General features: G+C 39.2%; 1 protein-coding gene across 12 annotated transcripts in view; it reads right to left on the reverse strand.

Annotated features, from left to right (window-relative positions):
- Nucleotides 1–273: 273 nt before the first annotated feature.
- The window catches only part of LOC310688254 (uncharacterized protein), a 56216-nt gene continuing 42785 nt past the window's right edge, over nt 274–13704 (reverse strand). For 8 of the 12 annotated variants that reach the window (XM_083464512.1, XM_083464518.1, XM_083464517.1 and 5 more), the window contains 4 exons: nt 9502–9649; nt 9166–9309; nt 6481–8338; nt 274–649 (listed from right to left, as the gene is read on the reverse strand). In XM_083464512.1, the coding sequence (XP_083320638.1) occupies nt 7869–8338; nt 9166–9309; nt 9502–9649 (762 nt within the window). In that variant the 3' untranslated portion in view covers nt 274–649; nt 6481–7868. Of the gene's footprint in view, nt 650–6480; nt 8392–9165; nt 9310–9501; nt 9650–13704 lie in introns of those variants that run through there. The other 4 variants (XM_083464516.1, XM_083464520.1, XM_083464514.1 and 1 more) reach the window with 3 other exon arrangements.

A 13704-nucleotide genomic window follows, 5' to 3' on the forward strand; every position in this document is an offset into this window, starting at 1 on the left:
GGCAGGATTTTCAGGTGGCAGATAGCGGTTCTGTAACCAAGTACCTGGACCGTGTGATCCAATTCCAGGGTAATCTCTTTCCGCAACCTGTGAAGGTAAGCTACATTATATGTTCTTTAGCGTGAGAAAAGATTTAGAAAATACCAATTGTGCTTGTTCATATTTGGGCCCAGCAATTAGTGCAATAACAGTACTTCAGCAGATCATATCCTATTCAAAAATAGGCCGTTTTAGGTATTTTCTGAAGATAACAGAATATAAGAGCTCCAACAATGAAATTTCACACTATATTTATTTGATATGATTGTACAAAAAGTTGCATTCTTCCACTATTGCCCGAGGTCAAGAATTATCCCACAAGAGATCCTTTCTCTGTTTTTCTCATAATAGGGTGGAATTAATTAAGTCCATTTAAAAATCCAACCACGAAGGCCGATCTATGGGGAGCGCCTGAGAACTGTCAACTTAAAGAAATCTCAGCAGACAGACATGTCACTGCTCCTAAATACGATGAGTAAATTAATGAACAATTTTTTAAGAGCCGCTATATTTTAATAAAGTAATGCACAACCTACTATGGCTCAATTAATGACTTTAGGGACCCATCTGCATCTCATGTTCACTTCTTGTTGATTCAGACAGTGGCTTTCTGAAAAGAAAAAAATGCATTCCTTGTCTCGAATGTCATGCATGTTCTACTTGAGATGGCTTTCCAACTGTTTGCTGATCCAATCAAATAAGAAAAATGGTTTCTTACTACCAAAGAATCCTGGCCTACAGTAACTCTCACAGTTGATGCTACTATCCACTGCTGTACTGCACTTCTAGCCAAACTGTATACATTATGGACAAGAAATCCCATGTATTATACCTAACATCCTCCCCCATCAGCCATTTTGGTTTTATATTGACTTTGCTCTATAGTGAGTGGTTTGCCTCATTTTCTCATGGTGGTAACTGTGCATCCAGGTACACTGACATGGGTGCACTTTCATTGTTCTTTCTTTCTCCCAGTGAACTGAATGATGTGGTCTAAACTGCAGAGAACTGGTGTGGAGGCCACGGGACTGGATTCCATGACTTGGTGGTCCTTTCCAGCTTTATACAGTGGTGCCCTGCAAGACGAATGCCTCGCAAGACAAAAAACTCGCTAGACGAAAGGGTTTTGCGGTTTTTGAGCTGCTTCGCAAGACGAATTTCCCTATGGGCTTGCTTCGCAAGACAAAAACGTCTTGCAAGTTTGTTTCCTTTTTCTTAACACCGTTAATACAGTCGCGACTTGACTTCAAGGAGCAACTCATAGAACACGGTGTGGTAGCCTTTTTTGAGGTTTTTGGTGATTTTTGAAGCTTTTCCGACACCATGCTTCGCAAGACGAAAAATTCGCTAGACGAAAAAACTCGCGGAACGAATTAATTTCGTCTTGCGAGGCACCACTGTGATTCTTTATAATTTATAATTTTGATCTAATACACACTACATATCACCACAACACATTCACAACTTGGTTCACTATGTGTCTGTCATTACCTTTTTTTATTGAATGGGAATAAAACATTGCCAAAAAAAAAAAAAATGTTTTTTTCTAGCTGAAACTTGGGTCTTAGCCGAGAAGGAATATATTTCTTACAAGCAGACAGCAGCTGTTTTCTTTTGTTATCTTTATCCAAGCTATCAAATTCTGGAATAAACTTACTGAACTTGCTGCTGTAGGGTACAAGGGCACCTGTAAATCATGGCTAATGGAAGATGTTCATAGGGACCTTTCAGCTACATTCGAAAAGTGCTTGGGAGAAGGGTGTCCTACTAAGCTTGCAGAAAATATAGTAGAGTGCTGCATTACCAAGAGCCTTGAACTACTGTAACGTGACAACCTTTAACCCCAAATCAGCTTCAAATGCAACTGGTTTTTATGTCAGGAGGATTTATTAGCAACGTTTTAAAGATGGTGGTTCAGGAAATGGCTATGTAATGAAAGAATTTAATCTGAATATAGCCTTCATGCATTCAGGTGGTTTTAACAAGGGCCAATAAGGCATACCTCCTTGAGAAACATTCACATCCATAGGTAGAGACAATGAAGGCATGAAGATATGGCAAGCCTTGAAATGCAAGGGATGTGGGCTTAAAGTAGATGTGGAAAACAACAGTGAACCACTGTAGAGGAAGAGGGCACTATAATGTCATTAGAACTGAGTGAATGTAGAAGCAGATATAAACTGGGAAGTCTCCAGTAAAAAAAATTCAGGATATACTCAGATAATGGCAGAAAATTATATTAGGCTCAGTACTGGTGTAAAGACCACTGAGATTACATATTTGAAATGTTGAAGGGAATAGCATAAAGGCATTGTAGATTTATTAAATCAACAGTAAATTAGTAATTTCTATAGTTATACAACTGAGAGGAATGTTATATTCAAAGTGGAAGAAGAATGAGTTAGAATGAGAGAGAGAGAGACTTTGATAGAAGTTCTGGTAGTAGATAAACTGATAGAAGGAAATAATTAGAAAATATAATCGAGAGAGGAACTTCTTTACATATCATTAGCATGTAATCAAGCACATACAGCTCTGTATTGAATCTGTATTATGCAGACCTAACTAATCTTGACTCAGATAAATCAGTGGTAAAATAAGGATAATTCTGATCACAAAATTATAGTCATTTTTATTAATGGAATGGAGATGCACACACATGAGTCTTGACCAATGGTTCTATTTCCAATTTCAGCGTATAGGTTCTCTCTAACAGCAATCTGCTTCCAGCCATCTCCTGATTCTCTACCAGGAGACACCCAAACCCACCTGAGATCATGGCATGCCACTGCAGGGCTCAGAATAAATGTGGAGTTGTAGCAGCTACTCAATATTGGGAAAATGTGAGAGGGGCAATGGAGGCTAGTGGCCAGCAATATTGACTAATCTCTGGGACAATGAAGCCAATTGACTTTGTCTTTCCCTTTAAACCAGCAAATAGATAATTGTCATGAGAGGAATGGGGGGGGGGGAGGTACAAGAACTCTATGGTCAGCTCTGTGGTGCTAAAGACAAAGAATAACATGATAATACCCTGGATTCTAGTGGTCACTTAAGAATTTTGACTCTAGTACTTCTGCATAACAGCCACACATTCCTTTCCGGCTTACCCTACTGTAACACACCAAGTTTTCTCTATGCAAGGCCACAAGTTATAGACTACAAGCATGAAAGCCTGTTTTTTTTCCTTAACTGTGTCAGGTTTCATAGGCAGCATTTTGTTTTATAATGTGAAGGGCTACTGTTATGTACTGAGTTGAATAGGATCCAAACTGCAGCAGTCTGATTGGTCCTAGAACAATAGGATCCAAATTGCAGCAGTCTGATTGGTCCTAGAACAATAGGATTCAGAATGCAGCAGTCTGATTGGTCCAAGAACAATGCAGCAGTATGATTGGTTGGCAGGAACCACCCAATCATGCTCCAGATATAAGTGAATCCACAACCTGATTGGCTTACAGTAGAATTCCAGAATTAACCAATCATGTGCAGTCCATTGTGTAAATAATGTATATAAAGCAGATACTTTGAGGGGACTTTCATTCATTCCTCCTCACCACTATGAGCTGAATAAAGAGCATGAAATCACTTTGCGACTCTGAGTATATTTCAGCTACATTTAGTTTAAGAAGGTTGAGTTGTCAGGATGTCTTTCTGCTAGTCATGGAAGCAGGTGGTAACTCTGTTTTCTGCTGGCGAATTGCAGGTCTAGCAACACAAGGCTAGGATTTATTTTTGTAGAAGGAAGGTGCACATGCAAAGTTTTTTATATAGGTATTTTGCATATCAATACTTCCTGCACCTAATAAATGGGGGGGGTGTCAGTTTGCATTTCTTAGTACAGAAAGTATTGACCTGATGTAGAGATCTCTCCTATTCTAATTCAAGAAGGTTCTGGAAGCTTCTCTGTGTAAAAGAAGCAAGAAGGAGGTTCGTGATGTTTGGGTTATTCCTTCAGAGAGGCATAGCTGGCTTAAACTGGTTCTGTTATCTCTTTCAGACAAGGCTGTTGCTTAACTCTTCTCCGTCTCGATGTTTGGCACAGCTGCCTAAGGTACAACGTGATGTCACAGGCCATTCGCATGAGGTTAAAGACCTTGCCCTCAGAATGCACAGCTGTGCTCTGCTCCCAGAGCAAAGGCTGGATGAAGCGCCTTGGCCAAGAGAAGGCGGCTAGATAATCTAAAGTGAGGGCCAAGAGATGCTCAGCTGCTGAATCTCAGCATCCCTGGGATGGTAAGGATGTACAGAATCATCATTATCTGAACTGGGGGCAGTGCCATATATATATTACATTACTACTACTAAGACAAAAGTGCATTGTCACAAAGAAAACCATCAATGCTTCAAAATATTGAATTCTGTTTATACTAGTCTGCTCTGAAGCCCTATAGATAATGGGATAAGACTAGGAAAAAACCAAAGGGTCCATAGTTACAATGCCAACTAATTTGCAAAACAGGACCGCCACACTAGTGAAATGTGCTGCTCCAGACTTCTGGGTGAGCCTTTCATGAACTGGTATTTTGGGAAGTGCAGCAAGGTGGTTGTTAGCATGTAGCTAATTGCACTATATTTCCATAAGCCTTGGATCAGAGAATTAACATGACTGAGGACGGCATATCATTTCTCTGGACTCACTTCAAAGGAAATGCCTAATTCAATAGCAAAGCATGGTTTGTTTTATTATTAATATGGATGCTGCAGATCATTTTCAAAGAAAGCCGTTTGCACGCTTTGAAAATTAATTATGTTAAGGTTATTATAAACTAAATGTTGGGAGTCCAAACACATGTTTCCAATATACAGATTAATTAAATCTCAATGATTTGTAATATTACATAAAATGACTTTGCGATCGGCAAACTAGCATCTCTTTTTTTTCTTTTTGAAACTACTTTTCCTCCTCCTTGCTTAAAATACCCAATAACATTACAGCAACTATAGTCTTAGTCATGAGTAGTTAAAATCATTAATTTCCATCTGAACATGTATCACATGCTAGTTTAAAAATCAGGGGGGGACCACAAGCCTAACGTAATTAAAATGCAATTCAGAGGACACAGTGGGTGGATGGCTATTTACATGTGAAAGCGCAGAATAAACGAGTCTCATAAATTATGCACGGAAAACCAGCAGAATTTAGGAGATCAAATATATATTTTTTGAAATGAAGCAAGAGCTGCTGGCAGTGGGACTCCATTCTCCCCTCCCAGCAAGCTGACAGAAGAGTCTCCTTCAAACATACTAATGAATTTCAGCCCCATAACTGCTTGTGAGCAAGGCCAAGATCACCTTAAAAAGGAATAGGCAACCAATCATGCTGTCATTTGTGCTGCTGGTAGCCATCCTGCTGATCAATCTGCTACATCTGGTGCCTTTGGAGACAAGCACGACAAAAGGATGAAGGGAAAGATTGCGCTTCCAAAAGAGGAAGGGAAATTATTCTCCCTCCACTAGCACTTTGTCTTCTCTTTCTTTCTTTCTTTCTTTCTTTCTTTCTTTCTTTCTTTCTTTCTCTCTTTCTCTCTTTCTCTCTTTCTCTCTCCCTCTCCCCCCCGAGAGAGAGAGAGAGAGAGAAAGAAAGAAAGAAAGACCAGTTCAAGATCTGCTCTGCTCTGACTTTCTTCATTTATAAAATGGTTGCACTGAGATGGTAAACTATTCATTTTCCTTGCATGATATGGATTTTATCCTGGCATGTCCATCAGAACATTACTCTCCTGTCACTCTGCATGTAGTACAGCTATTCTATTTCAGTAAATGGGCTTGGGGAATGTGATCATAGTTCTGAATCAAATAGGGTGACATGAAGTGTTCCAAAGTAATCCAAATGGTTTTTTTTGGTCAACAGAAGTCTTATCATTATCAATCATTTATTAACCCCCTGACCCAAATGAGTATGTGATATACAAAGATTATTTCTTTTAATGCTTTTGAACTTTAAAGCCCTAAACAGTTTGGTTACCAGAAAGACGGCCTTCTTCCATATGAACCTGTGCAAAATTTAAAGATCTGTATCAGGTGCCATCCTCTGTCTGCCTACACTAGCAGATGTTAGGTGGGTAGCAGCTGGAGAGAGGGTATTTCCAATGGTGGTACCACCTTTGCAGAATAACACCTTCTCAATCACTTTGACAGAAGGTTAAATCGTTTTTATTCCCAGACTTTCATAGTAGTTTTTATTGTTGCTTTTAGAGAGCCATGCTCTGATTTAATATTCTTAAATATTAAAATAAGTCTTAACTCTTGCCTATTTTCTGGGATTTTAAGCTCAGTGTTCTTATTCATGTGAATCATTTTGAGCATATTCATTATTAAATATGATAATAACTATGATAATTTAAAAACCTAAGGATTTGATGAGCACTAACTTAATAATACTTGGAAATTCATATTGACTCTCTTTAAGAGCCTTCTGTAGCTATCAAGGCCCCTTACCTTAGAAGGACCGTGGAAAGAGTCACAAGCAAATTGACACACGCTTATTTTAGTCCTTATACATTTGGAAGCATTTGGAAGAGATACTCTTAGAAAATGAAGGAAACAGGAAAAAATCATTCCACCATTGAACCTGGCTGAACAACAAAACAAAGGTTGCGTTCTATTTCTGTCATTTATTAACGAGAACAAAGAAACATTTCATATTCGGCATTTCAACCGATAGTTGATTTTGGGGGGGGGGGGGGAATAAAATATAATTTAAATACAATTTTAAAAATACTACAGATATTTTGCATCATTCTCAAACAAAAAAAGGGGGTCGTCAAAACCATTCACAAGTTATAAACATTTTGAATGCTGTCCTTGATCCTCATGCTATCATTTTGGGCAGTTTTATTAGCCTCGTAAGCATGAGGCCCAGAGTATTGCTTTTAGCAGGGGTAGCAAGCCAAGGAGAACAATCAAGTTTCTCAGATAGCTGAGACCATTTACGGAGAACCAGACTTGGCTTTGTGGAACGCCACAAATCACAAGCCTGCTTCAAGGATTGTTTTCAAGCCAAAGCATCTGTGTAGGAAAAGGACAACGTAAAATCGTGATGAGATAGGTTCAAAGTCTCTTCCATTAAATTCCAGTGGATGCTTGGGGTACATCTGCTTAGCAACTACCTGGGTTATTGCTTCAGCACTAACAGGAAACCACCAAAAATTAAAAAAAAAACCAGTAAATGTCTTTCCCTAAGACAACCTCTGGACTGACAACCTGAAAACCAAATGTCCTGATTATTTAGCTGATGGAAGTCCCACAGTGCTATTCTCCATCTGTTACATGTGCCTGCATCACAAGAAGGAAAGTGAGAGAAAAAGAGGGGTATTGATGTGCATTCAGTTACCTTCAAAGCCATTATCTAGCTTACATTGTCTTGCATACATATAAAGCCCTGACCCAATGACAGTCAGGGATAAGTACACTTCTTAGTTTATAAAGCACTGCAAAAAGTGCCAGAAGAGGTGCAGGATTAATTTTAGAGTTGTGATGCAACAATGGCGTTCATCTTCTCTCTATGCACACATTCCAGCTTTGACATTCTGTCTCTTCAGAGATATGCGATTTTTCAGCATGTTCCCATGTCTTTTAACATTATGTGGAAGCTGCTTCAACAGGCCAAATGTTTTCCATTTTCTAAACAGTAAACAGTTCTAGGGAATGAAATTTGCCATGTATAAAATGGCTCTCAGGAGCCACTAAAGAGTATAAAATCAACTCCCGGAGGAAAATAAGCTTACATCCCACTGATACACCACATAGTCACAACTTCACTCCCACAGAATTTAGTTAAGTGTTGTTGACAAAGCTAAGGCTGCCACAGGCCCAAAGAGCTATGTCTAACTTTGCCATGGTGGCCTTTCCATGTTTTTCATACTCTTGCTCCGGTGTAGGAGCTTCCCCTTCTGCTGAACATTCACACCATCAGAGCTTTCTATTTTCTGCTTGGAAGATGGGTTGACAGATGCCCTCTCTGTAACAGAAGCATGTTTTAACAAGAGGCTATGGCTGTCTACAGGAAATGTGGGTGTTGGTTCAGGCTCAGGCTTGTGTTTTGGAAGTACATTCAAGCCCCTTTCTTCTATTCCATCTGCTCTGTCATCTTCCTGCTTTGGAAAACGCTGGTTGGCTCCCGCTTTCTTCGCTTTTTGGTCCCTTAAATTCCGAAGAGTTTCGAAGGCCTGGTCTAGTTCCGTTTGCAAGGTTTCCATTTCACTGGCTGCCTTATCCCGTTGCTCTCCACAGACTTTGAGGGAACGTTCCAAAGACAGGAAGAACTCTTTTCCAAACTTTGACAAGGCCTCATCACCTTAAGGGTAAATTAAAAGAAGGTAGGGAGTTATACTGCACCATTCATTCAACCTAAACAATAGTAAGGCGTAAGCAGTTGATTTGAAACTGTTTGTGATAACATAGTAAATGCATTTCAGTGATCAACTGTATCTTCTCAATGTGCTATTTATCATGAACCTAGGAAAAAATGGCAAGCTAGAACATTACTAGAGAGCCCTCTCAGCTATTAGAAAATCAACAGGTTATAGATGCCTTTCATTATCAAATAAAGCCCCAAATGTGCTTCTGGCATGTGCAAAATTTGAGCTTCCATTGGCGGGATATTGGATGCCCCTTGCAACAAAGATGGGGAATCTGTGGCCCTCCAGATGTTGTTGGATTCTTCCAACTCATCAGCAAACATGATATGGGATTATGGGAGTTGTAGTCCAATAACACCTGAGTCAAGGTGAGCCTTACAATTTCCAAACTGTGACTGATACTTTAACTTTGAGGATACTGGCTCACAACATAATAAACTATAAATTCACATTCAAATGCACCATATAAGATACATTCATTGGAGTAAAGGATAAAATCAGGAACCAACCAAAGGAGGAACTTCATTTTTTTTTTTTTTTTTTACAAAATCTCATTACTGCTCAAGTCTTGAACTAGGTTGAATGTACTAGATCAGCTATTTTCTATTTGACCTAATGCTGAAAATTAAGGATAAATCAGTGATGCAAGATATCTAAGAGAGACTCTCTTCCCATGCCTTTTTTTAAAAAAGAGACAAGACACCAAGACAAGCCTATCAAGTACATCCTTTACCAATCCAGATTGTACAAGTAAGGTTCTTACCTTCGTGCTGCTGATTCACTGGTGGAGCCAAAGTTTCAACTGCATATTGGATCTGTTCTGCATTGTTCCTAAAAGCAGTGAGGAAGTCTCTCAAAGCTGCCTCTGAAGCTTCTGCTTTAAGTTTTGTATAAGAAGAAAAAACATCTGCAAGAGAAAGTGGAAAATTATCAATTGCTCCCTGGAGACCGGTATTAAAAGTATGAAGCAGAAAGAGAGAGAGAAAATCTTGCGTTTGAATTGTTTTCAGGTGCTTGAAACACTAAACATTTGTATTTCATGCCTGTCAGTATTTTGAAATTGTTTTTGTTTATGCTGCTATTACAGACATGTATTTACCTTGTAACGGTGAACATAGAACCATGGCAACATTATCTTGAAATGTGTGGTATGCTTGCTTTATCCCATCAAAGACAGCTTCGGTGTACTTAACTTGAAGATTATACAAATTTCTGTGGAAGTTAAGTTCAGCTTGCAAAGCAAGTATCTAAGAGGGGGAAAAGCAACAAAATTCAGTATTAGGCATCAATGAGCCTAATGCATATTGGCTCAATCAGATGTCATGAGATGTCACATGAACCCATGCAAACCTTAACCATTCTTCTTTCTTGGCATCTACCTGACAAACACCATCGGTGGCTGACTAGCAAACCAGAATGTAGAAGCATGGTTTCAATCCTGGTTTGGACTTGTGCCAATTGCAGTTGATATGACATCAGAAATAATAAACCATGGCTTCAGCCGTTTGCTGTGCTTTCTAATACTGCTGTGCTATAGAAAAGGAGTCCTACTAGAAAGGAAAATAAAAGCAGTCAAGCAGCTTTTACTGGTGGTGCCACAGCATGTTCTCCTCCCAACTAACCATCCTCTGCTCTGTCTCCCTGCCTAGTAGCTTTAAGTGTCTTGATCTGATTCACTTAGCAGGTGGGCAACATTAATGCACATACAGTGGAAAGCTTTATAGCGGATAACTGCAGATCAAGCTGATGTCAACCGCACAGCTGCAAAGGCCGGTTGAAAGCAATTGGGGGTGGAGTGGGACAGGAAATCGCTGCCCAGCTTGCAGGCTTTGACATGCTGATAACTTGCACAGAATTCAGCTCTTGTGTCTCCACTGGAGGTAGGTTAAGTATTTGCAGTCCTGAGGAAATTTGGAGTTTTACAGAATGCAACTGAAAGTGAAGAAAACTGTAGCAGGATGAGGGAAAGGTCTTGGGGTATTCAACATTCCCAATTCCTTTTCTCTCTCTCTCTCTCTCCCCCGTGCACACACGCACAAAAATGCAGACTTTTTATTTTCTGATGATTTTGCTAATGCAGAACCACCTGTTGATTGTCCACCTGTTATAGAAACACTGAATAGTAAGGACACTGATGAACGAGACCACATTGCCACAACAGGCTGGGAATTTCTATTCTGTGAAGTGTAAGCACCGCATACTGTGTTTGACCATGCAAAGCACACCTGATGGCTGTGACTGTTTCTGAACAGCACAATCAATGAAATTGAGTGGGAAAATTGGTAGAGACATCAAAGACTCCATTCCTACAAGTATGTGCCAAACACACATTGCTGGGAATTTTTTTCCCTATAGCACAAAATGTCCACAATGAAAGAATATACATTATGAATTGTGCAGATGAGATTTATTCTCCCGGCCCACAGAAGGGGCAAATGCAAAGAGTCCGCTATTAAGAAAGTAAAGAGAGGAACTGTCAAAAAACCATCCATACTGTTTGAAGTTCCTTATTGAGAATGTGGAGGACACCAAGGGAAAGGGCAATTTACTACTAATCTTCCCAACAAACCACCCTACTTGCCAACTGCTCAGTATTCTTCCTTCAGACCAAGGACATGTCTCTGAACTGCTAGGTATGTTTTGGAGATACCCACAGTCACCTTCTCTCATTTCCTGTAGCCACATCACAGAAGTATATCCTCTAGGGTGAATATCTCATGAGCTAGTAGGCAGTGATAGTAATCAAACTCTTAAAAAGAGTTAGTTGTATCTTTGACAAATGTCTCTGATCCTCAAACATTGCAATATTGTTAAGAAAAACAACAAAATAATGAAATATAGAAAGAAGTTCTGAGTATTTTTCTAGTAAAAAATAATAATTAGTGAATACAATGTTTATATGAAGTTTTTAAATGGCACCCTTTATAGACTGCTTTACAGGTTGCAAAACTGGCTTATGCAGCAAGAATCTGTTTCTATTCTAAGAAATAATCTTTGCAACACTTCCCCGTTTCATGCTCCAGTTTGTACAGCTGAGGGGAAAGAGAGCCAAGAACTACAACAAAAACAAATTTATACTTTTTTTAAAGAAAAATTATTGCATGACATTTTTCATGCATTAATCTTTGGCCATGTTTTCACTGATAATGCTTTTCATGATGCACAAGGCACAAGATTAACAAAGTCCTTGCCCCCCAGATAATGAATGTACTGGGAAAATATGAATGTTTTACTTTTTATGTGGTTTGCTACCTTTACACTATTACTGCAACATCAAGTAGCAGGAGATAAGTGAAGTACAACAAAGGCATATTTTTGAGGAAACTCATTAAATGGTCACTTCCTTGCCCCCCGAGGGAATCCAATAGCCCACAGAAACATAAATATTATGAAATGGGCCTTAGATAACTTTAACTTCCAATATTTTTGGCCATCTGTAGCAAGAAGTACTGAGCTAGCTGCCAGATCATCTTAGTGACCTAATGTACTTTCCCAGGCACAAGATCAAATCGTTCCAAGATGAGCTGATTGAAAATGAACAAAGAGCAGCAGATTGGCTGTTCTGCTAGAAATCCCAAGGGAGCAGGCTGGCCCTTAAAGCTACTGCTCCACCAGGTGTCTTCTTCTCAGTAGACTCTGGCTGTTTATGTCTCACTATAGTGTTGCGGGGGCAGAAATGAAATTAAACCAGAAGATGGTCTACTTGAGCAACCTCTTGCACAAGCAGAAGCTAACGATAAGCAGTAGAACCTACCCTCCATAACACTGTGTAAGCTCTTGTTCTTCCACTCAGAGTTCTTTGGTTCCAGCTAGCTGTCACTTGCATTAAATCTTTCCGGTTATTACATAGTGCTGTAATAACTGCAGCTTAATGCTCTCAGGCAACTCAGTGGCTAGAGAGCTGGGTTTAAAATTGTGGGTGCTTTGTCCAAAGTTCTCTCTCTAGTTATGGACCTGCTGCATTTTCGGTCACTCTTGGCCTCAGTTCATCTTGTGTAGGATGGGATTTATTGAATCTATGTGTAGAATGTAGAGTGTAACAGAAAAAGCAAATGTGATGTGCAAATTAAATTATTAGAAGCTGTTAACAAAGGTTAACTAAGTAACAAGCCAATGACTCGACTTGTTCAGGCAAGGTCTGACAAGCTAATGCTTTATGAGACTCCAGCTACTTCAGCATAGTTTTAAATATTCCTACCCTTTCTTCCTATACTCAAAGAAACATGGCATCCCCATTAATCAAAACTTGTCTTCCTTGAAGACTACAAGGAGTTGCCTTATACCAAGTCAGAGCACTGTTCTATCTACCTCAGTAACTGTTTCTCCCGAGACAGGAAGTAGTTTTCCAGGTTGTCAGGCAGAGATTCTTCTCAATCCTACTCTTTTATCTGGAAATGCCAAGGACTGAACTTAAGACGTTTCTTACATCGCATGAGCTCTAAAATTTGCTTATGGTTCTCCCTGTTCAACACAAATGAAGACTACTAACCTTAATTAACTTAAATAGAGAGGACTGAAATTCCTTGATCTACTTATGCCATTAAGAACAAGCCTTCCCATGCACAAAACTGGAAAGAAGAAAGAAGCCCAACAAAGAAGAATAGCTCCTAAAATCAATGGGCTATGCAGAGCTAACAGCAAGAATAAGAGATCAACATGATGGGCAATTTATGGAAGAGTGGAATTTTTTCCTTCTTTGAAAAAATATATAACCACCAAACGAAATCGTGGGCAGCATTTGAAATGTGAGCCATGGGAAGAAATGATAATATATGAACTAGAGGAATATATATTAGATGAAATGTGTGATGTAACAGAGGAATACAGTCATGCCTTGGAAGTCGAATGGAATCCGTTCCGGAAGTCCGTTCGACTTCTAAAACGTTTGGAAACCAAAGCGCAGCTTCTGATTGGCTGCAGGAAGGATGGCTTTTGATTGGCTGTGGGAAGTCAGAGTATTAGAGAAATGTATAACAAATTTGAAGTCTGAAATTATGTTATGAAAATCTAATAGAAATTAAAAATCTAATTCAAAAATTAAGAGCCTTCCCAAAAAATTTTTAAAAAAGAATGGTCTCTCACACTCAAGTGTTAAATGTCAGCTAGAGTGTAACATTTCTTTCTGACATGGAACTAGAACACAGTTTGCAGAACTTCCTTTCACACATACACACCCCAAAAGTTTTGTCAGCACTGCATGATTCATACTTAATTAAAGCTTCACTTGTCAAAGAAAAAAAATTAATGGCTATACACAGATTGGAGAAGTATACTTATTGCTGGAGCTTTGTTTGCTAGCATT

Source organism: Podarcis liolepis (assembly GCF_965112155.1).
Source record: "Podarcis liolepis genome assembly, chromosome: 11".
Taxonomy (NCBI): domain Eukaryota; kingdom Metazoa; phylum Chordata; class Lepidosauria; order Squamata; family Lacertidae; genus Podarcis; species Podarcis liolepis.